This window comes from Danio rerio, chromosome 5 (genome assembly GCF_052040795.2).
Source record: "Danio rerio strain M-AB ecotype USA chromosome 5, GRCz13ab, whole genome shotgun sequence".
NCBI lineage: Eukaryota > Metazoa > Chordata > Actinopteri > Cypriniformes > Danionidae > Danio > Danio rerio.
In genome coordinates this window covers 15,386,082-15,410,191 of record NC_141025.1, presented here as the reverse complement: position 1 = coordinate 15,410,191, position 24,110 = coordinate 15,386,082, and the positions used below count along the sequence as shown (strand labels likewise).

The 24,110-nt window shown below is 36.5% G+C and overlaps 1 protein-coding gene across 15 annotated transcripts in view; it reads left to right on the top strand.

The window, feature by feature from the left end:
- sema4c (sema domain, immunoglobulin domain (Ig), transmembrane domain (TM) and short cytoplasmic domain, (semaphorin) 4C) overlaps window positions 1–24,110 on the top strand; it is a 665,691-nt gene that overhangs the window by 631,370 nt on the left and 10,211 nt on the right. For all 15 annotated transcript variants that reach the window (XM_087252268.1, XM_087252265.1, XM_087252269.1 and 12 more), the window contains 11 exon segments: window positions 704–766; window positions 902–1,000; window positions 7,635–7,731; window positions 7,965–8,084; window positions 12,844–12,995; window positions 15,420–15,595; window positions 18,509–18,653; window positions 20,808–21,021; window positions 23,334–23,449; window positions 23,585–23,742; window positions 23,932–24,023. In XM_087252268.1, the coding sequence (XP_087108394.1) occupies window positions 704–766; window positions 902–1,000; window positions 7,635–7,731; window positions 7,965–8,084; window positions 12,844–12,995; window positions 15,420–15,595; window positions 18,509–18,653; window positions 20,808–21,021; window positions 23,334–23,449; window positions 23,585–23,742; window positions 23,932–24,023 (1,432 nt within the window).

The following is a 24,110-nucleotide window of genomic DNA, read 5'->3' as shown; positions in this document are numbered from 1 at the left end:
TGCTAACCACTGTGCTGCCTTAAAATATAAGAAGTTTATAAAATGAACTGAAAATTCATTCATTCATTTTCTTGTCGGCTTAGTCCCTTTATTAATTCAGGGTCGCCACAGCGGAATGAACCGCCAACTTATCCAGCAAGTTTTAACGCAGCGGATGCCCTTCCAGCCGCAACCCATCTCTGGGAAACATACACACACACATTCACACACTATGGACAGTTTAGCTTACCCAATTCACCTGTACTACATGTCTTTGGACTGTGGGGGAAACCGGAGCACCCGGAGGAAACCCACGCAAACGCAGGGAGAGCATGCAAACTCCACACAGAAACGCCAACTGAGCCGAGGATCGAACCAGCGACCCAGTGTCAGTTTTTTAAGTTTTGACTGTCAGTTTTTTAAGGATTTCAGTTGTTATAGCAGTATATCCTTATCTTGAATTCCTTTGGCTCAACAATGGGGAAAAATCTGATATTGTGACAGGCCTACTCCCACGCAACCAATAAATACTAAACCGCAAGCCATCAAGCAAAAAGGCCATTAGCATTTTATCATTCAAAAATATCAGCATTTAAAAATGACTCACTTTTTCAATGCCACAGCCATTTGTAGTAAATTGCCAGTTGCGGCAGTCAATAGCGAGTGCATGTTTTACATGCAGAGTGCTGTTTGCTCGTAAAAGTCATGTCTCTTTCTCTCTTAGATTGAGTGGTCTGCTCCTGCAGAAAAGAAAAAAGAGTGTGCAGCGAAGGGGAAGAATAACCAGGTACCGGCTGATGTTGCATCCTTTATGTTTTAACAGCTTTATTTTGTCTGCCTTCACCGAAATGCATTTACTCTCCCTCCATCTCACCTATTTTCTCTTTGTGTGTCTCTCTCTCTGTCGTCGACGTCTTTGCAGACTGAGTGCTTCAACTACATTCGCTTCCTGCAGAGCTACAATCACACGCACCTGTATACATGCGGGACGTACGCCTTCCAGCCCAAATGCACCTACATTGTGAGTGCGCACTCTTGTCTTTGCCTCAGAAATCCGTCAGACCCACATGATAAAGTGGAGTGGGCTGTGATATGATGGAGAAACTAAGTGTGTGTGTGTGTATCTGTGTGGCATCCAGTGTGTCAAAGTGAAATATATCAAATGGAAATGAGGTTGGGTTGTCACGCGGTGTGAACCGATGTGATAAAACAGCATCAAGTGGCTTGTGTGCTGTGGTACATGCGCTTGTTTATTTGCTTATTCATATTTTATACTGTATTAAATATCATATTTATTCACCAACTGGTCATCTTATTTGCTAGTCCCAGTTTATCCATATTTTGTCTTGAAGGAACGCTGCACTTTTTTGGAAATGACTAATTTTACAACTCTTCTAGAGTTAAACAGTTGAGTTTTACCATTTTTTAATCTATTTAGCTGATCTTCAGGTCTGGCAGGAGCACTTTTAAGTTAGCTTAGCATAGATCATTGAATCCGATTAGACCTTTAGCATCTTGCTAAAAATAACGAAAGAGTTTTGATCTTTTTTTTTGATCAAGTGCAAATTTACATTAGATGTCGCCTACGCTGTTGTTGTCAATTGGAAGGAATGAAGGCCCGTGCACACTGAGACGTTTTTTGCTCGCGTTTTCCGTCGACGCCTCGTAACTAAATAAAGGGCGTCAATGTGATTGTGCACACTAACGCACGAAACGGCAGGCGCAAAATCGTCATTTAAAATAAAAACGGCTCATGCTCGTTTTTTCTCCACCAATCAGATCGGCACTTTTGCTCACGTGCACGCAGCTGCTGAAGTTACTGTAAACAGCACTTGAAGGCGCTCAAGCGCAAAACTGTCAATGCGAGCGCACATTGAAGAAGATACCCAGAGGCGATATGAACGTGGAGCTGCTTATTGCTCTGTGAACAATAATCATTTCTTCATCACTAGAGCTGGAGCTGCTGCTTGAACCATCTATGCTTGTTCGAGTCACCAGTAACTTTATAAACAAACGTGCAAACTTCCTCTCCTCCTTTTCTTCTGTGTTATAAGCGGGTGTCAGAAGCTTAAAGTTGTGCAGCGCCATCCAACGTCGAAAGAGTGATTTAGCATACTCTTCAGCTTGACACCAGTGAAAAGCGCTTGGGTTTGAAAACTGAAAAAGGTCTCGTAAAACGCTGATGATAAACGCAAACTAAAAACGTCCCGGTGTGTAGGAGCCTTGAGTCAATAGAGCCGCCATTTTGGTGCAGGGTAGCACTCCTTTGAAATGAATGTGAGACCATAGATATAAACCCCGAGCCATAGATATATACAAATATATACATATACCTATGATCAAGAGTTTTCCCGGTGGTCAGTATGCAAATTTTTTTTTTAAATTACGAAAATTATAATTGAACATCACTTTTCTATATCGATGGACAAATGACCGCCGAAAAAAAGCGTGTTTGTGTACATGGAAATGTATCATCCTTCCTCCCTGTTAAATTTGATCTAATCCATGTCCTGAAACACAATACCTCTCCTGCTTTTACTTCTTATTCTAATGAAGGGAGCGATTTGTTTGTGAACAGATCTTTAATATGAACGATTCGTTTGAACCATCGATATCAACATGATCTTGCAACATTCTTGAAGGGCAGGCACTGTTATGTTATCAGGCACCCTTATAAGTTACTTCCAAAACTAGCCATTACTTCACCTAGCCCACAATAATACAAGTTTCTTGCACCAACGTCTTGTTGTCATATTTCATTTGCGGATTTTATTCAACAAAACTAGCATAAGCCTAGCATTTAGTGTGAGTTGGTGTTGGTTTGCCTTTTGGTGAATGCAGTAAGTTACTGTATTATCATCAATAACGTGACTTGTTTAGCGCAAAAGTTTGTAACATACAAAAACTTTAAAAAACTCAATTTCACCTATGAAATAAAAAACAAAATTACATTTTGTGTTCTTTGTTTCCTCGTTACTACACCTGTACACAGTGCATAGTATGCCTGACGTCACCCATAGGTTTCTAAAGAGCGCAAATGAAGCTACAACCGTCTTCAATTTGTTCGCAAGTCAACACACCGACTGGGGCTGACCAAAAAGGCGAAGCTTCAGTGGAGCTATAGAAACCTGCTAGCATTTTGCTTAGACAGGCTTTTCTTTGGAAGAATCGCTTAATACTTCAATACCTGGGACTCGTTTGTGTTCTGACCACATGTGCTTGGTTGTATACTATATCAATAAAGTGTTTAGTCTTTTTAAAAAAACAATGTTGTAATGCATTTTAACTAGAGAAAAACACAAATTACTTAAAATACTTCAAATATGTGTTAGTAAATGCTAAACATAAAAGGCTATTTATGAAATCCAGGCAAAACACTGTACGGCAACATTTCACATGATGTTCTAGAGCCTACAGCTAATCAATCTGTCAAATTTTGGAGTGCATAACAGGTCTAAAGAACATTATAAATGATAAATTATCTTAAATAAAACAAACACATTTATAGAGATGGTATATGAGTATATAATTTCCCTCACCTGGGAAATGGAGACCACTCAAATGGTTTGGGAGCACAATTAAGTGCACATAGCATGCTATATTATCTAATAATTGTAGGAAATAATCCCAAAAGGCAATTGACTGTGTAAAGCCACATAAAACAAAACAAAAATACATTGTATATGCTGAGTTCAGTGGCTAATCAGCCGGAATCAGCTGATTTGATGAGACAGCGAGACCTGTTTGTCACTCAAGTGACCACACCCTTTATTAATTAAAAATAAAAATTAATTCACCTACTCACAGTTGTCATGAAGGGTAATATTAGCTATATGAACCAAATCCATCTTCTGTACCAGTCTGTAAGCATGTTTTTATCAGCTGTAATTTAAAATTACAGTCAGTCAACATCTGGATTTCTTGGACCCAGCCCATAAAGGTGAATTGATGAATCGCAGTTTCAGTTACTTCCGTATTGGCTTTACGAGGAAGAGCGGGAGGTTGCCGCTTAATACATTTATACTTAAACCAATTCTGATCCTGAACTGCATCTATTTTAACTGAAATACACAGAAGTTAGCCAATTTTTAAGTGCTGCATTTTATCATTGCAGCTATGTTGCCTTGGGACGGCAGCAAAGTTCCTTGATTTTTGCGCCAGAATGAGAGTATAGTTCCTAGCATTGGAAAATTAAAAAAACTCATCTGTCATTTTTAGAGTGATGCTAATGGTCTAATCCGATTCAATTATCTATGCTAAGCTAAGCTAAAAGTGCTCCTGCCAAATCCAGAGGTCGCTAAATGTACGCAAAGATTTGTAAAACTCAACTGTTTAACATTAGAGGAGGTGTAAAATAAGTATATGTTCCAAGAGTGTTCCTTCAATCTTTTGTTACATCAATTGAACTAATACTAGACACAGTCATCAGAGATTTGGGTCTATGTTGACATTGTAGTATTACACAGTTGGTGTAAAAATGTCAGCTACACATACAGGATGTGAATCTCTCAATCCTAAATGTTTTCTGTTGGACTTAGGTGACTGTGAAGGCCATTTGAGTGTTATAGTGGACTCACTGTCATGTTCAGAAAACCAGTTTGACATTATTTGAGCTTTCTGACATGATGGATTATCCTGCTGGAAGGAGCCATCTAAGTGGTCCTAAGTACTAAATGGCACAAAGTGTCCCAAAGAAATTCTACCACACTATTACACCAGCAGCAGAACCTGAGCCATTTATACAAGGCAGGATGGATCCATCCTTTCATGATGTTTACACCAAATTCTGACACTACCATCTGAATGCCACCGCCAAAATTGAGACTTATCACACCAGACAACCTGTTATTCCAATGTTCTATTGTCAAAAGTTGGTGAGTCGGTGTAAACTGTTGTGTTATTTTGTTGCTTTCAGCTGACAGGAGTGTCACTTGTTTACTCTTCTCTTGCTACTACTGTAGTTCACCTGTCTTCAGGTTTGGTGCTCAGATAGTATTTGTTTTTATAGTCCCACTTTATATTAGGTGGTCATACCTAATATGTACTTGCAATGAAATTAATAATTTGTTGTAATTTACTTATTACAGTACATAAATACATGTTTTTACATTGTGCTTATGGTTGATTGATTGATTAAATGCCTGCATGTAACTACATCTGTTGACCATCCCATACACCTTAAACCTACCCATACCACCTAATCTGTCAAGAGCATCAGAAGTGTTCTATAATACATTATGAATACAGTTAAGTACATTGTATTTGTATTTTTGATGTATGTATATTGTAGTTAATGCCACTTAATATAAAGTGGGACCATTTATATTAGTGTTTCGTTATTATTAATAGCTCTTATTAAAAGGTTTTTTAACCCAAAAATGAAAAATCTGTTATCAATTACTCACCCTTGTGTTTCTTTCTAATCTTTTCTTTCATTTATTTATTTTTTTGACAAAAAATAAGTGAATGCACTTAATTCGTCAAGGATAAGACAATACATTTTTAAAAAACTTATTTCCCTTGTGGTCCTTGATGTAAAGTACAGATTATATTACTCTCGGAAACAGGACACTACATTATAAAAATAAACACAAATACAATTACAAATAACCATTAAAATTTACTGTAAAATCCACCAACATATTATTGTGCTTGAGAGCCACACTGTAAAAAAAAAAATCCGTAATTTTCCAGTTTATTTTTGGCAGCTGGGGTGCCGAAAAAAAAACATAAAATAACGGCTGTTAAATTACAGAAGTTTACCATAAAATAACAGAAATTAAATTACAGAAATGTCCTTACATTTAAATTTCTGCTACCATAAATTTCTGTAATTCAACCTCTGTTATTCTACAGTAAATTTCCATAATTTAAAGTCCATTGTTTTACCCCAGCTGCCAGAAACAAACCGTAAAATTACAAATTTTTTCACAGTGCAGCTTTTAGATTTTGAACTAAAGTAACCACATTTGTAACACTTTTAATATCCACAGACAGTTTATTCCATAGCCAAGAATATTTAAGACCAATGAATATAAGCAGTTTTAAAACAACATAATGTAAAATCCATAAGACTTCGCCTAGTTTTATAATAATGTTGCTAGTTTACCATTGATAAAGGTGCATTTAAATAAGAGGGTACTTTATTATTCATAATGTTGTATACCATTTTATTTTTAATATTGTTCCAACACAAATCCCAACAGAACACAAATTAGGATATCGTAGATGAAATCCAGGAGCTCTCTTATATAAATCCCTCCATATAAAGCAATGGTCTTAAGACATTTAAAGTACAGAAAATGAGCCAAAAACATTGTTAGAACATTCCAGTGTTGTCCATTGGTTCAACTGTAATCATACGAAGCTCCAAGAACTTATAAGATCTTATATTTTGCACAACCCAGGCTCATTCTAATTACGTACCCCTATATACATTTCTGGAGAGAGCGAAATACGTCCCAGGAGCTACGTTTTTCTGCAGTTTTTGTTTTCGCGAATTCACCAGAGTTTGTTGTGTATGCTTTTTCAGATGTCAAATTTCTCTCACGAGTGCCATTTGTGCCTGCTGTTTTTTGCGTAAATCCACCAGAGGCCACTGTCGACTGACTGACTGACTGATCCACCCTCCCCCTTCCTTAATCCCCAACCAATAGTGTTTTAAAAAGCAGAGATTGACCTGCACAGCCCCTTTAATAAACCCAAAAAAAGCAATCCAGAAAAAGAAAAGCCCTCGCCTGATTTTTACCATGTTTTCAGATTTTACCACATACTCACTCTGTTGTGTTCTTGTTTATTTAATTTTTTCGATTTTGTTTTTGTCTTAACCGTTCTTTACTGGACTTGAACTCCGTTGTCTTATTCAACTCTGCTCTGCACCACAAGTTCGCTAACGTACATATCAAGCTACCGCACAAACAGCAGAAAAGCCATCCATACAGAGGAATGGTCAACTGGTGCGCGTGAAAAGGAACGGCGTCATACCATTCTGTAGCATTCGTTTTAAAGATAAAATGCAGCCATACAAAGCTCTGGCTACATAATTCGCGATCTCCAGAAATGTACATCAGAATGAGCCTATGTTGGTTTTGCGTCAGGTCAGGGTACGCTTTTACTACAGGCAGTACGATGTATTGCTTTTAGAGTCACAAGGCTCATATTTCCTGTTGTAAACGCATACAATATATAGCTTTACAAAATAGTTTTTACAGTTTCTTTTGGCACATAGAACTGTTCTTATGAAGTTTCGTATGACTATAGATGACTATGGACCATGGCTATCACTAGATGGTCAGAGAGCTCTCGAATTTAATTTAAAATATCTTAACATGTTTTTAAGTTGAACAAAGGATTGAAACGGCACAGGGGTGAATAATTAACAGCAGGATTTATATTTTTAGGTGAACTAACCCTTTAAACTGACTTTTGTTGCATTCTGTTGAAAATATGGCAGGACTGCATGATGCATATATGTGTGTGTTTGCACATATTCATGTGTGGGCAGGAGGGTGAAGCAAAAGGGCTCAGCTGCTGATGCTCTCCTCTAGTTGGCAAACACGGCCGGTGGCACAGTGTGTATGTAGGGTCATGCGTTTGTATGTGTGTGTGTGTGTGCTCAGCTCATTGCGGGACCGTTTCTGTCTTCCGTCTGATAGAATGCAGATCATTTCACTCTGGATAGCGCCGCCCTGGAGGACGGCAAGGGAAAGTGCCCTTACGACCCCGCCAAAGGTCATACAGGCCTCATTGTGGGTGAGTGCATGCATTTCCCTTGATCACAAACCTGCATTATTATTCCGGTGTCTTGTGTGTGGGTGTTCTTTTGTGTTCAGCGGAGCCCGTGGATGCGTTTATGCCTCCTCTCTTCCCACACTTGGGAGCGAACAGAGTCCCTCTTTAATATCTCATACTGTATGCTGTAGACAGGAGAGAGTGTGTGTGTACGTGTGTGTTTGTTCCCTGCTCTAAGCGTTCTTCTTTTCTAGACAAAGAGTTGTACTCCGCCACCCTCAATAACTTTCTGGGCACCGAGCCCGTAATCCTGAGGAACCTGGGACAACAGCATTACAGCATGAAGAGTGAATACCTGCCGGCCTGGCTCAACGGTGAGGATCAAAACACACACATAAGCAAAATATACTGTATGGGGTGCTGCTGAACCAGCTTCTGTTACGCTGGTGGCCATGACTAACCAGCTGATATAATATAATAGAAATTTTAGATTTCTTGGCTTTTATTGGTATTAAATTTGTGGGTATTTGTTGCTGATTTGTACTTTGGGAAAATATGTTAACTAACAGTTTTCATATTTTGACTTTCGTGTTTTTATTTTTACCCCTTTATTCATACTTTTGAATGCATTATGGGACGCTGATCTTTCTCTCAACAACTTTTAACCTTGAAAAGTTTTTATTGACATTTTTAATAGTTTAAAGTGATATATTGTCTGTGTATGTGTTGTATATTACTGTACAAAAACCTTGTAATAAGCTGCCAGTACATTTTCTGTTATTTTGCATACTTATATGTTATTTCTTAAGCATTATATTATTTAAAACTACTTAAATGTCAATAAAAGTCACTTTGTTAAACAGTAGAGTTGAATTTTCAACATTAAAAGATGACAGAGCAGAGAAAAAGCTCCCATAATGTGAACCAGTGCAGCAGGTTTCTTTCCCTATTTCAACCATTAGCCCTGCCGGTAATCTGGAGGATTTTAAACATGAGCGAACACAGCAGCACAGATAGTGATGTGTTTGAATGGTAACAAACTCAACTGATAAAAGACAAGGTTTGCCATTCTCAAATTTCGCACAGCTCTCCCAACAAAAATGCTTGCGGCAAACCAACAGCTTTGCTGTATCAGCCCTGACAGCATCACGGGGAAAAACATGCAACAAACCTTGTGGATCATGGAAATAAACACATACAATCCTTCATGAACGGCTAAATATTGCGTGCAGTGACGTGGTCTCACCCAGTCATCGGGTCTCACAGCTTGCCATGTTTGTCTTGCCTTCAGAAAGCATGTGCTCTCATGAAAAATGAAGAAGCAGGGTCTTCTCATAGGATAAGTAAACTTCACTATGAATAATAATGTGAAACCGACGCGTCATCACTCCAATAACAGATGCGCCATATGCCACCGATTTTGATCCCACCCCAAAAATTATTTTAAACCTGGAAGATTATATTAGCTGACAAAACATCCAAATTATCCAGTATTTACCACAATTAAAGTTGACAGGTGCTAACAATGTCTTAATTGATGCTCAACACACACACACACACACACACACATCAATCAAAATCTCAAAAAAAAGTACTTGAGGGTTTCTTGAACCTTTAAGCTAGTTAGGAGCCATGCAAAAGAACGGTCAAACCACCATTCATGATTATGTATCAAACTTTTTTTGTGCTGTACTGTAGCTCTCAGGCCTGGATTGGCTAATCAGGAGGACCGGTAGAATTCAGGCCTGTCTGGTTTTTGGCCTAGCTCTTTTGTCACTAGCTGCCTGCACTTGTACTGTAGCTTGAACCAAATATTGTCATTTAGAGATAATTTATGTGTTTATTTATTTATCTATTGCAGCAAATGACCAGTGAGCAGAATAACAAATGTGTGCAATAATTGGAAAAAGAAATGTTGGAAAAAGAAAACTAGGGTTATTACAACAAATATTGATTTCTCAAACCCTGGTATTGTTTTGTCTAAAAATAATTATAAACATGTCTGAAAACATGACACCTTTTAATTTTATACAAAAAAATGTTCTAGAAGATTTTCAGTTTAAAGTAAATGTCATGATTCATTTACAGAACAAAACAAAAATGCAAATCCAGAAAATAGTGACCTCTTAATAATTTTCATAGTTTAATATTTCTAGTTTAATATGTATTTAATTGAAAATAATTAATTAATTTGTTTGTTTGTTTTGTTTATTCAGTATATATATATATATAATATGAATAAAAGGATATTTATATAATAATTTAAAAATTCATATCATTTAACAGTTCACAATTTTACATGCACTACTGAATTAATTGGGTTCAGTTGTTCCTTACTTGACACAATCCTGTATTGTTTCAATATGCAAAGCTCATCTAGTCGTTGCCATAGCAACAGCAAGCTCAAACCTGGTTTGTTTAATGTAAACTGGATTATATTTCATCTCTGTGAGTCTGCCTCAGCCTTCGCATCAGCCTTCTCGACGCACCCTCTTCTACCAAAGGATGCCATACTTTAGCATTACTATAATTATTTTAATAATAGCCTAATTTCAAATCAAAATTATAATAGGCAAAGCTGTTTAGCCATGAGGGAATAATTTAGCTCACATTAGCTCTACGGTTATTCTGATTTGTATAATAGACGCTGTGCATTGGCCTTTGGTACTCGGTGTTCTCTGTCTGTCGTGCCATTAGAGAAGTCTACCTGCTCCTCTAACATAATAAGAAACCATTTATGATTTTCTTTTCCTTTTTTCCTCAGCCACAGAAGAATGCTGGCTTTTAAGGAAAGCTTTTATGCCATGACGCAATGGGTCTGTTAAATTATACGTTAGGTTCATCCGGATGCATTAACAGCTTTCATAGAAAACCGTTAAATATGTAAACATATGATTCATCAGCAGATTCCAGTCAGCTCTTTCTTCTTGTAGTTGTGTTGCTCATTTTTTGAAGTCCAGCAATTCTAGGAAATTTCAAAGAATTTGTCTTGTTACGTAAAGAACAGCATTTAATAAAAAAATATATAATAAAAAATTTTTATATAATATAATATAATATAATATAATATAATATAATATAATATAATATAATATAATATAATATAATATAATATAATACCCTTATAAAGCAGCTTTAAATATTGTTAAATTACAATATGAGCTGTTTGATTTTATTTTTGAAAAGTAATGACTATATTATGATTAACTGAAGTCATGACTCTAAATTGTCATTTAGTGTAACAATGGATAAATACAATACTGTACATATATATATACAGTTGAAGTCAGAATTATTAACCCCTTTTGAATTTTGTGTTTCTTTTTTAAATACTTCCCAAATGATGTTTAACAGTGCGAGAAAAATTTTACAGTATGTCTTATAATATTTTTCTTCTGGAGAAAGTCTCATTTGTTTTATTTAAGCTAGAACAAAAGCAGTTTTTTAATATTTAAAAGCCATTTTAAGGTCAAAATTATTAGGCCCGTTAAGCTGTATTTTATTTCGATAGTCTACTGAACAAACAATCATTAAACAATAACATTACCCTAACCTGCCTAATTAACCTAGTTAAGCCTTTAAATGTCATTTTAAGCTGTATAGATGTGTTGAAAAATATCAAGTAAAATATTATTTACTGTCATCACGGCAAAGATCAAATAAATCAGTTATTAGAAATGGGTTATTAAAACTATTATGTTTAGAAATGTGTTGAAAAAATCTCTTCGTTAAACAGATTTTGGGGGAAAATAACAGGGGGGCGAATAACTCAGGGGGGCTAATAATTCTGACTTCAACTGTAAATGTATAATATGTACTTAAATGTATACATTATTTTATATTAATATGTAATATTTTGCCAATATGTTAACTTTTTCTTCTCACAAAACTTTACTTGTATTAAATCTTATATAAATATTTCTGTGCATATTTATTTGTTTTGTAAATTCAATTTGCAGTCCAAATAAATGTGTATATATTCACACTGGTCAAAAAGTCTTAGGTATGAAGATATTAAAATAATCCTTACAGCAAGAATGATCCAAATTTACATTAATTTTACATTGAGACAGACATTTTGTAGAAAATATTTTTAAGCACCACAGTTTTTTTTTTCACCGACCAAAACAGCATAATTAGAATTATTTCTGAAAGATCACGGATTAATACAGACTAGACTAACATTCAGCTTTGCCATCATAGGAATAAATAAGGATAGCTATTTAAAACTGTAATAATATTTCACCAAATGGAATGTTGTTATTGTGTTTATCATCAATTAAATGCTGTGTGATTTGTACAGTTATAGTACAGTCACTATAACTGTACTATACAGTTATAGACAGAAATATTAGCCTTTCTAAATTATAAGCCCCCTTTATAATTTTATACACTTCACACTGTCAACACATTTTAAAACATGATAGTTTTACTAACTAATTTCTAATAGTAATAAAAACGTATTTTATCTTTTCCATGATGACAGTACAAAATATATTACCAGATATTTTTCAAGATACTAGTATGCAGCTTAAAGTGTCATTTAAAAGCTTAACTAGGTCAATTAGTCAAGTTAGAGCAATAAGGGTATTTGTACAATGATTTATATGATTATAAAAAAATATATAGCTTTAGCAAGCTAATAATATTGACCTTAAAATGGTTTTAAAAAATGTAAAACTGCTTTTATTCTTGCTGAAAAAAACAATTAAGCTTTTCTCCAGAAGAAAAAATATTATCAGAAAAACTGTGGAAAAATTCCTTGCGCTGTTGAACATCATTTGGGAAATATTTGGAAAAAAAATTAATAATAATTTTGACTTGAACTGTATGTGATCTCTAGACACTAATTGCATGTTTTCAACATCAAATCTGCATATGTATTGGAAGAACTGAATCAACCAATTATCACAAATAAAAGATTTTGTCTACAGCGTATTATGAAAGCCGTTGGGTTTTAAACAATGCACAGGGGAACAGAACCCCGATCTCTCTGAAATCAGCTCAATAAACAATGGATACTCAAGATCGTTTATCTGTTTCATCAAGTAATCACCAGCTCCTTATCTAGAAAACGCTGTGTCCCCAATTCTAACACGTCCTTCCATATCTGCCCCTGGTTGTCTGGTACAGAGCCAAACTTTGTGGGTTCGGCGCTGGTCCGGGAGAGTCGCAACAGTAAAGATGGAGATGACGATAAGATCTATTTCTTCTTCAGCGAGAGAGCGGTGGAGCTGGACTGCGACAGTGATCTGACTGTGGCGAGGGTGGCACGGGTGTGTAAGGTAAGAACAGAAACTCATATACAACTCATATAATCTCATATACAACATCAATGTTGACCAGATATATGGCTGTTGAATGAGGAAGACATTAAAAACGAGGGGGTTGTAAGTTGACGAATACTAATAGTGAATTAAATTACATGAAATTATATTTTGTTTGTCTTAGCATTATTAATGTAAGATATATGTATAGAATAAAACATTATATCCTCATTTAAATGGTAATGTATGGTCAATTAATGCCAATCTAATCCCAAATTGTGAAGCCCCAATAATACTGGAATTGGAGTAGATTCTAGTTTATTTTCATATGAAAAGACTGTTATTCGAGAACTCTGAAGTTGGGAATGTGCTTGATTTTTAAAACATTAATTGACATAATTTGTCATCTTTAAGTTTCTTTCTTCTGTTGAACACAAAAGAAGATATTTAGAAAAATGTCAGAAACTGGAAGTCATTAACTTGCATAGTATTTATTTTCCTACTATCCTACTATGGATGTCAGTGGCTACCAACTTCCAACATTCTTCGAAATGCGTTTATTCCCATCTAAGGGAAGTTTTACCTGTCTCTAAACATTGTATTTCGAAAAGCTCCAACTATTCAAGATAAACTTGTGAGAAGCCGTCTCTCCACTAGGAATATTTGGCTAACTCAAACAACAGGAAACTACAATTGTGGTAATTGCAATCATTGTGATAACATGCTTAAGACGAACATATTTAGGGATCCAACATCAGGCTTTGAAACTACATTTGTGGTATATCGACTGGAATATTCGTGGCTTCGTGCGGATGCTTTTACATTAGAATAACTAAGAAAAAATTCAAATTGAGATTAGCTGAGCATAAAAATGCAATACATACTTGTAATCCACAATATCCAATAGTTTTACATTGTAAAAATCAAGGTCACAGCAATCCCAGTTCAATAAAAATGGTTGGTATAGAGCATATTTTTAATTCTACAAGGGGATGAGAGAGGATAAAAAGATCAAAACAAAAGAGAGACGTTTTGGATCTATACAATAAATGCAACTAGACTTCCAGACTTAAAAGGCTTGACTATATATACATATTTTTGTGGTTTTATTCTATAAATCGTCACCTTGGAATTATAAGGTTAGGCGGCAAGAAATCAGAATGAAGACGTCCACCGCTTGATAGGAGTTCAGAGAACACAAACCTGTGAACTTTGGTTCCGACCACAGTTGTTCCCAAGTGTTTGATGATTGCGGTCGCCGGGTTTCTAATTATTTATAATGTTTTCTTACAGGAACATGCATTAAATAACTTACTGGCGAACTACTGATGTTCATTAATTTTATATAAATGTATCTTTAAAAAGCAGGAATCTCACGCGATGTGACAGTACAAAACAGTAAAGCTGCTTCAGGATATTTCAGACATATGGATACATATTGGATAAATAGAGCAAAGCCAAACCACACGCAACTTGATCTTCCATTGTTAAATGAATTTGATAAGAAGTGCACAACATTTTCACGCTAGAAACATGTTTTATGCAGGAATGTAACTGATATGCTGCAACGGCTCCTTTAAATACAAGATCAATGTAGCAAGTTTTGACGCTTTCGCCGCCAGAGCTGAAGGCAAACAGCGTTGTCGCCAGGGCGGTCAGAGCGACCTTGGACGTTCTCGCCGCTTTCGGTGTGAACGTATGATAACGCCCTATTCACACAGGGCATCAGCGCCAGCGCTTCCCATTCACTTTGAAGTCGGGACTTGCTCAACTTTTCAAGCGGCGAGGGAAGCATCAGCCAATCAGATTGCTGTATGCAAATACACCAGCTCAGACTGTAGCCTATTGCTGATTAATTTCATTGGCTTACGCTGCTATGACGATCGCGTCAGCCCCAACTTCAGACAGGCCCTCTGTCAAGCTTTGACGTTGAAGCCCCGTGTGAATGGAGCGTAAGGTGACAATATATCTATGTTATATTATTTGAGAAATATGTTGTATAACGCATCATTTTTTATTGTTTTTTTCCATTAAGTGTTTTTTTTCCCTCTCAATGCTCAATTAATGATGATTGTTGACCTGACCTTGTGTTCAATATATTATTTTTGTATTGTTTAGATATTCTAATGAGACCATGGCATTCAAAAGAAACCCCAGACTCACCTGATCACTGTTACCATGATGAAGGCAGTTGTTTTCCAAAACACACAATTTTAAGGAATAGCCATGTCAATAAAGACTTTTCAATATTTTTTCCTCATTTTTCAAGTGCCTTGGACTGGTTTTTGCTATCCCTTTAAATCTCATGGTGACTTTTAGAAGTTAGGCTGTCCAAAATAAATGAATAAACATTTGTCAACCCCTGCTCTAGGGCAATTATACCTGAATTGTTCTGCAAGTTGCTTTGAGCAAAAACATCTGTCAAATGGCCTTACTTTTCAGGGCGATCTGGGTGGCACACGGACCCTGCAGAAGAAGTGGACCACCTTCCAGAAAGCTCGGCTGATGTGCTCTTTCCCAGAGCGCCACATCACCTTTAATAACCTGCGGGCCGTCTTCACCCTGCCTGGGGCTGACTGGAGGACTACTAGTTTCTACGGCATATTCCATGCACAGTGGTGAGTTCCTCCTTTATGCCCTAAATACACAGATGAGTCATAACATTTTGACCACTTTACCTAATAACAAGTAGAATATACTTTGGCTTCAACACTGCCACCAGAAAGTAAGGCATTGGTTTACTGAGATAAGTCTACTGTTTCAGCATCAGGACCTTCAATTCCCATTTATTGTGGAGTTTTTCCAAGTTGAACCATAAAGGTGTAATTGAGTTCATGCCAGCTGAATTCTTAACCCTCAACACAATCTTAACCCTGGAGGGGGACTGTATTGAAATAGTAAACAGTTATAAATATTTGACGAACAAAGGTTTTAAGGGATTGGAACGATATGAGGGTAAATAATTTATGATTGGATTTTCCTTTTTGGGTGAACTAACCCTTCAACAAAAATTCTTCTTGCATGTTCCTTGAACCATTCTTGAGGATTCTGGCAGTCTGAAATGGTAAATTGTCCAGTTGTCATGAATGCGTGCACTTGGTCCGCGACAATATTCAGATTGACAGATGTCAGGGATTGTGCTGTTGGGATAACAACGCTTAATGTGTCCCAAGTAAACATTGCCCACGGCACAAAACTGCTGCTGCAAGCTTGTGTCACCCAACAGTTTATCCAGGTTATCGCCATATCAGCCTTCTGCTGTTGACATGATGCACCATGAATCTTGATCCTTCAGACCAATAGTTATTTAATAGTCCAACTTTAAACATCTTTGGCAATTTCATGCATTGTTGACAATGGTGTACAGTTATCATGTGGACATGGCTAGGTCATTGGCAGCACATTTTTTTACACAGTAAAAGTCTGTATGCTGTGACACCTTGGCCTGGTCACCGGTGTTGTAACTGCTGGGGATTTGTGGCACTGTGGCTCTGCAGTCGCTGTGAACAATCCAGTTTCCTCTTCCCTTCGGCATCAGTGACACATGACAGGATGATGGGTCATTGTCCTAACCATCTGTGCTCCACTTTTTAAGACCATGTGCTTATGATTGATCACAGCTGGTCCTGCATTAACTAACAAATTCTGATTCACCAATCAGATGATTTCTAACTTGCTATAAAAAACCAGAGTTTCTTACCTTGGTTATCTTCGCCTTGAAGAATTCCCCCTTCCACCCCTACTCCTCCACCTTTCCCTTTATAGGGTGGCACGGTGGTCCAGTGGTTAGCACTGTTGCCTCACAGCAAGAACGTCACTGATTCAAATTCTTAAGAGGCCACTTGTCATTTCTGTGCAGAGTTTACATGTTTTCCCTGTGGCTTTTTTTTAGACAGTAAGTCTCGTGTTTCTTTACACAGTAAAAGTCTGTTAGCTGTCACACCTTGGCCTGGTCACCACTGTTGTAACTGCTGGTGACTTGTTGCACTGTGGCCTTGCAGTCATTGTAAATAATCCACTATCCTCTTCCCTTTAGCATCAGTGACACATGACAGGATGATTGGTTATTGTCCTAACCATCTGTGCTCCACTTTTTAAGAGCATGTGCTTATGATTGATCACAGCTGGTCCTGCATTAACTAAATAATGATTCACCAATCAGATGATTTCTAACTCACTATTAATAACCAGAGTTTCTTACCTTAGTTATCTTCACCTTGAAGAATCCCCTCTTTCATCCCTACTCCTCCACCTTTCCCTTTTTAGGGCGGCATGGTGGCCCAATGGTTATCACTGTTGCCTTACAGCAAGAACGTCACCATTTCTAACAGGCCACTTGTCCTTTCTGTTTAGAGTTTACATGTTCTTCCTGGGCTTTTTTTTCACAGTAAGCCCCTTGTTCTTTACACCATAAAAGTCTGTTAGCTGTGACACCTTGGCCTGGTCACCACTGTTGTAACTGCTGGTGACTTGTTGCACTGTGGCCCTGCAGTCACTGTAAATAATCCACTATCCTCTTCCCTTTGGCATCAGTGACACATGACAAGATGATGGGTTATTCTACTTACCATCTGTGCTCCACTTTTTAAGAGCATGTGCTTATGATTGATCACAGCTGGTCCTGCATTAACTAAATAATGATTCACCAATCAGATGATTTCTAACTCACTATTAATAACCATAGTTTCTTACCTTAGTTATCTTCACCTTGAAGAATCCCCTCTTTCATCCCTACTCCTCCACCTTTCCCTTTTTAGGGCGGCATGGTGGCCCAATGGTTATCACTGTTGCCTTACAGCAAGAACGTCACCATTTCTAACAGGCCACTTGTCCTTTCTGTTTAGAGTTTACATGTTCTTCCTGGGCTTTTTTGTACACAGTAAGCCCCTTGTTTTTTGTACACCGTAAAAGTCTGTATGCTGTGACACCTTGGCCTGGTCACCACTGTTGTAACTGCTGGTGACTTGTTGCACTGTGGCCCTGCAGTCGCTGTGAACAATCCAGTATCCTCTTCCCTTTGGCATCAGTGACACATGGCAGGATGATGGGTCATTGTCCTGACCATCTGTGCTCCACTTTTCAAACATACTCACTTACAGCAGCCAATGGAAAACCTAGAATGTTTGCCGTTAATGAGATTGAAGTTTCGAGGTGCTGTGCATGCATCAGTTAGTCCATTCATCAAACTATATATATACTGGACCAGCGACGCTGTTTGGTTGCCAGACACACTCATTGCTCTAGACTGGGGGTGGTCATAGAGTTATTCTCGATCCGTTTATTTCTCTCTCTTCCTTTTCCCACATAGTTGTGAAAGTCGCTCTGTCCTCTGCTTATATTCAAGAGTCGCCGTGCCAAACATCCAGCCGTGTTCCTCAAGTGTAGAAAATGCTGCACTGTCATTATGTTGACAGTAAAGGCTATTACTGTAATAAACCAGCCAATGTAGTGCAGTCATTTAGTTCAGACTGACAAACTGCTTTCTCCACTTTCTCTCCCATTTTGTTTCTTCATCCTTTATTGTCTCTCAGGGGGGACGTGGATGTGTCTGCTGTGTGTCAGTACCAGATCGGGGAGGTGAAAAATGTGTTCGACGGGCCGTATAAAGAATACAGGGAGTCGTCTCAGCGATGGGGCCGTTACACTGGCACTGTGCCCAGTCCACGACCTGGAGCGGTGAGCAGAGCGGCCGTTCAGATGGGAGGCCAGCCGAGAGGGCAGCCGTGACTAAGCAGAAGGCTAAAAATAGCTCAAGATTTTTGTATATACAGTAATATTTCACTTCTAAAGCAGAACTTTAGAAGAGTATGATTAATAAGTGTCCTGTTAGATTACAGTGTTCTGAATTAAGGATACAAGTAAGATTATATCTAAGATGTTTTCAGTAAATGTTTTGAAATATATTTTAAAAATATTTATTTTTGTGTCATTTTGCACTCAAAAAATAACTTTTGCTGCTTGTTTAAAGTACTTATTTAAAATTTGAGTCAAAACAACACAGTTCTTAAAGCTTTTTGGGAAAATTTAATTTGTTTATGTTAAGTCCGCATAAATTAGCAAAAAATGATTGAGTTAACTTTGTGTTGAGGGAATTTTCACATTTTCTACAGTGTGGGAAATTATTTTAGTAATTACTTTGTGATGAAGAATGTATTGGGCAACTCAGAAGTGAATATAAAATGCATATCATTTTTTTATACTGTTAAAACATTTAGGGTTAGATTTACTTTTGAAGAAATTATTACTTATAATCATAAAGTATGCCTTAAAGGGTTAGTTTACCCAAAATAATCAATTCTGCTAATGATTACTGACCTGTTGCCATTCCGAGACTTTCGTTTATCTTCAGAACACATTCAAATATTTAAGATGACTTCTGAGTTCTGAGAGCTGACATAGGAGAGAAGACATAGGCAAATAAAGGCATTCGTTCATTTTTTTTTTTGGCTTAGTCCCTTTGTTGATCTTCAACTTATCCAGCATATGTTTTACGCAGCGGATGCCCTACCAGCCGCAACCCAGCACTGAGAAACGCCCATACACTCTTGCATTCACACACATACACAATTTAGCTAACCCAATTCACCTATACGCATGTCTTTGGACTGCGGGGGAAACCGGAGCACCCGGAGGAAACCCACGCATACACGGGGAGAACATGCAAACTCCACACAGAAATGCCAACTAGCCTAGCCTGGGCTTGAACCAGTGTCCTTCTTGCTGTGAGGCGATTATGCTACCCACTGCGCCAGAAAAAATTTTTTTGAAGCTTCGTACAATGACGAATTTGAACGTATGATTTTGACTTTGAACGTCTCGGGACTATTGCTATCTATGGAGGATGAGAGAGCTCTCAGACTGCATCTAAAATATCTTCATTAGTGTTTCGGAAGATAAACAAACGGTTATGTGATCGGACATCTCAGTTTTTACTAATTTCCAATTTAAATAATTGTCAAAATACATTTCAGTAAACATGTTTAGTTAATTAAAATTGAACAAAATTGTGTAATTATTCCCTTAAAGGTCCTGTAAAGTGCTTTGAAATGTCTATTTTTATTCAGTGTCATTATTTAGGGCCCACTACCCGCACCCTACACCCCTCCCCGCCTTTTCGCCTTTATCTACAATGCCCCCCACCCCCCTGACTCTTCGCTTTTATCTGCGACATAAGTTGAAGTAATGAGGTATTTAATTAACTCATTGCCTTCAACATTGAGTTTGAAAACTCTTTTCAAATGAGTAGAAATAACTTTCAGTACATTCTGAGTTAACTACACTCATTTCATTTGATAAACTTGACTGTTTTTACAGTGTAATAATACTGATACTAATATCTTAAAAACATTTTCATTTCATGGAACCTTTAAAGTTATTGATGTTAATCATTTATTAAATGAATTCTATTGTACAATAATAATAATAATATTTATTGTTAAAAATTCCTAAAGTTAAAGCTAACTTTTATTTTTTATTTTGACAGGCTGTCACGAAGACACTTATGTTCTTGATATTATAAATTTTCATATATTTGTCATATATTTGTTTCATATATTTGTCTAAAAAATGCCTATTTACTATTACCAGTACTATTTGATAAAATATCTCTTTTCTTCTGTAAATTAAAATTCACTCTTCATCCTAATATCCCAATTTTTTGATGATTATATATATATATATATATATATATATATATATATATATATATATATATATATATATATATATATATATATATATTTTTTTTTTTTTTTTTTTTTTTTTTTTTTTTTTTTTTCAAATACAAGTCAGAATCCCCAATCAAACTTTCTGTTCTCGCTTTTTCCCCAGTGCATCACCAATTTTGACAGGGAAAATGGCTACAACAGTTCTCTCCAGCTGCCTGATGCCACGCTCAACTTTGCCAAGAAGCACCCGCTGATGGAACTCAGGGCTGAAGCTCGCCCTCTGCTGCTGACTAAAGGCATCAACTTCACCCGATTGGCTGTGGACCGAGTGAGCTCACTGGACCAGAGATCCTACAACATGCTCTTCATAGGCACAGGTATGTCAAACTCATAAGTAGACAACCATGCAAAGTGTTACATAGCTGATAAAAGCAGTGTTTCTTTGTCAAGTGGGTTATTTGACAGTTTCTCGCGTCATTCTTTTGGCTTCCGTGTCCTTTTGTGCGTAAATATGAGTAGAGCTGCCAAAGTAACCATTTTTATTAGCTATAATGTTATATCTAAGTGGGAATGTCACCTTCTCGAATTGATTCCCATCATGCAGGAAGGTTAGTCCTTGAAATAAAAATTGAAAAGATGTATTTGGCCTTGGCACTTTCACAAAAACACACTCACGCTCAAGGCTCAACTGTGATTGCCACTGCAATGTGTCTCTACAAAGCAAAGACTGCGACTTTGGAATTGTGACAGTTGCACTCAAAACACAACTATAAAAGTTGCCATTAAAAAATACAAAATATATCATTATTTTTCAGTTTAAGCATAATAAAGCACTATATTAAATACATTTTTGATGCAGACTACATTGATATATATATTATTTGTGATTTTTTTACAAGTTTTAACAAAACATTTTATACGCTCAAGGTTTTATTTTTTCCATAATAATCCTTGCCGCTGAAATAAATTAATTAAAAAAACATTTAGAGTAGTATACATTTGCAGTTAGACAATATCAATTGTAAAAATAATTCAAATAAATGAATACCTACATGGTAATACAAATCAATATTCTGACATGTTTATAGTGGTCTTCATACATTTGGAGTCAAACTATATTAGTGATCACATTTAAACATGTTTACACACATTTCTTTATATAGATCAGTTAAAGGAGAGAGTCTACATTTTTTCAAAGTATGTTATCATAGGTTACCATGTCTTGTAAAGTTTTTGGAGAAATCTTTATGGATCTAATTATTAATATAATTTTACTACAGGAAAAGGTTTACTTTAAAATATTTTGTACTTAAAAATGTGTTTTTTTAACATCATATAAACATTTAAATAGTCCAATGTTGTATATTTAGCACAACATTTAACTATTTAAAGTTACTACATAAAGCAAAGGCAAATTGAGCGTATTAATTAAGACTAGACTATGTGAGTATTATTATAAAACACATATTATAAAACAGGGTTTAATGACATACTGTTGTTGAAACACTACATAAGAAATAATATTCAAATTATTTATCTAAATTATTATATTAAAATACAAAAAAACTGTACTCAATTTATCATAATATAATATAATATAATATAATATAATATAATATAATATAATATAATATAAAACAATACCATATAAAATAATTTGATATAATATAATATAATAAAAACATAATATAATATAAATAACATAATATAATATGATTTCTGTTGTTGAAACACTACATAAGAATTAATATTCAAATTATTTATCTAAATTATTATATTAAGATACAAAAAACTACATAATTTATCATAATATAATATAAAACATAATGTAATATAATATATTAAAATATAATATAATAATATAAAATAAAATAATATAATATAATATAATAAAAAACATAATATAATATAATATAATATAATATAATATAATATAATATAATATAATATAATATAATAAAAACGTAACAAAATATCATAACAGAACAGAACATAACAAAACATATAACAGAATATAACAGAACATGATATAACGTAATATAATATAATATAATATAATATAATATAATATAATATAATATAATATAATATAATATAATATAATATAATATAATATAATATAATATAATATTTAACCAGAATTTGTCATATATTCAGTTATAGTTGAACCATAGTTAAAGTGTTCTGAGTGCAGGCAGCACCTAAGGCAGGTTTGTGTGCACGTGTGTGTGTGTGCGGCAGACAGAATCAAGAGTCTTGGATTGTGGATTAAGAGTGTTCAGATACTCTGACATGAGCAAAAGTGTCAGGCTGGATTTGTAAAGCACACACCCTGTAGCTCTCCCACTGTCCTCCGTTATCCCTTTTCCGCACTCTCCCTTTTTTTTCCTGTGAGAGAGGGTTCGGTGGCACATTATCTGTGACAAGCACTGTGTGAGAGGACGGGATAAAGTACACACATAGAGTTATGATAGGTCACGACACCACCTGGGCTCTATTCAATTTTTGCCGCCGGTAATCGGCGTAACCTTGTTCCTAAAATCCAATGACGAAAAAATACGCCACGGCTTGATGATGCATTAATGGACTGTTTGTCTCTTCTCTCTTGCCTTTTCCCCCTCTCTCCGTCCTCATCCTATTATTTCTCCCCCTCTGAACACAATCCCGGTCTCCTTTGTTTGCCGTTCAGCGGACGGATGGCTCCAGCGTGTGGTGATTTTGGGTTCAGAGGCTCATGTGATAGAAGAGATCCAGCTGTTTGATCGACAGCAACCGGTGGACAGCCTCACCATCTCCCACAGCAAAGTAATTTCTGATCTGTTCTCTCGCTGAGCCAATCTCTTTGAACTTAGCTCTCCTGCATGCCTAGCATGAGCCGCTTTTGTTAGGAAAACAGATAACCGAAAATAACGTGTTTGTTTCCTCATTTATTCTCGATAGAAGTATTTGTACATTGGCTCCAGGTCTGAAGTTCTTCAGCTGCCCTTGGCAAACTGCAGCCGGTACCATTCACAGCCAGACTGCCTGCTGTCCAGAGACCCGTACTGTGCCTGGGACAGCGAGGGACGAGCTTGTGTCCGCATCGACCTCCATCGCGGGTAAATTCATCTATCTTTTCCGTGGTTCCATCCATGCTCTCCTCTTTTCGTTTTCCTCCTTTCGCATGGGCTTTCCACCCCCTCTGCTCTCCTCCACAGGTCCCTCTTTGTACTTTTAAGCTACATCCCCATAGCAGTGTGTCTAACAGCCTTCTGACACATCGTCAATATTTGTGCTCCCCCCTACAGCTCCACATCCACACTCTCGCAGGACCTCATGCTGGAGAGGTTCAACCGAGGAAAAGCCAAGTTTGATAAGCCTTTCTCCATCCCCAGTCCTGGTACGTCAGACTCGCGCTGCCCCCTGCAGGCACCCTTTTCACTTTAGGGGTCACACACACACACGCACTTTAAAAGCTTTATAAACT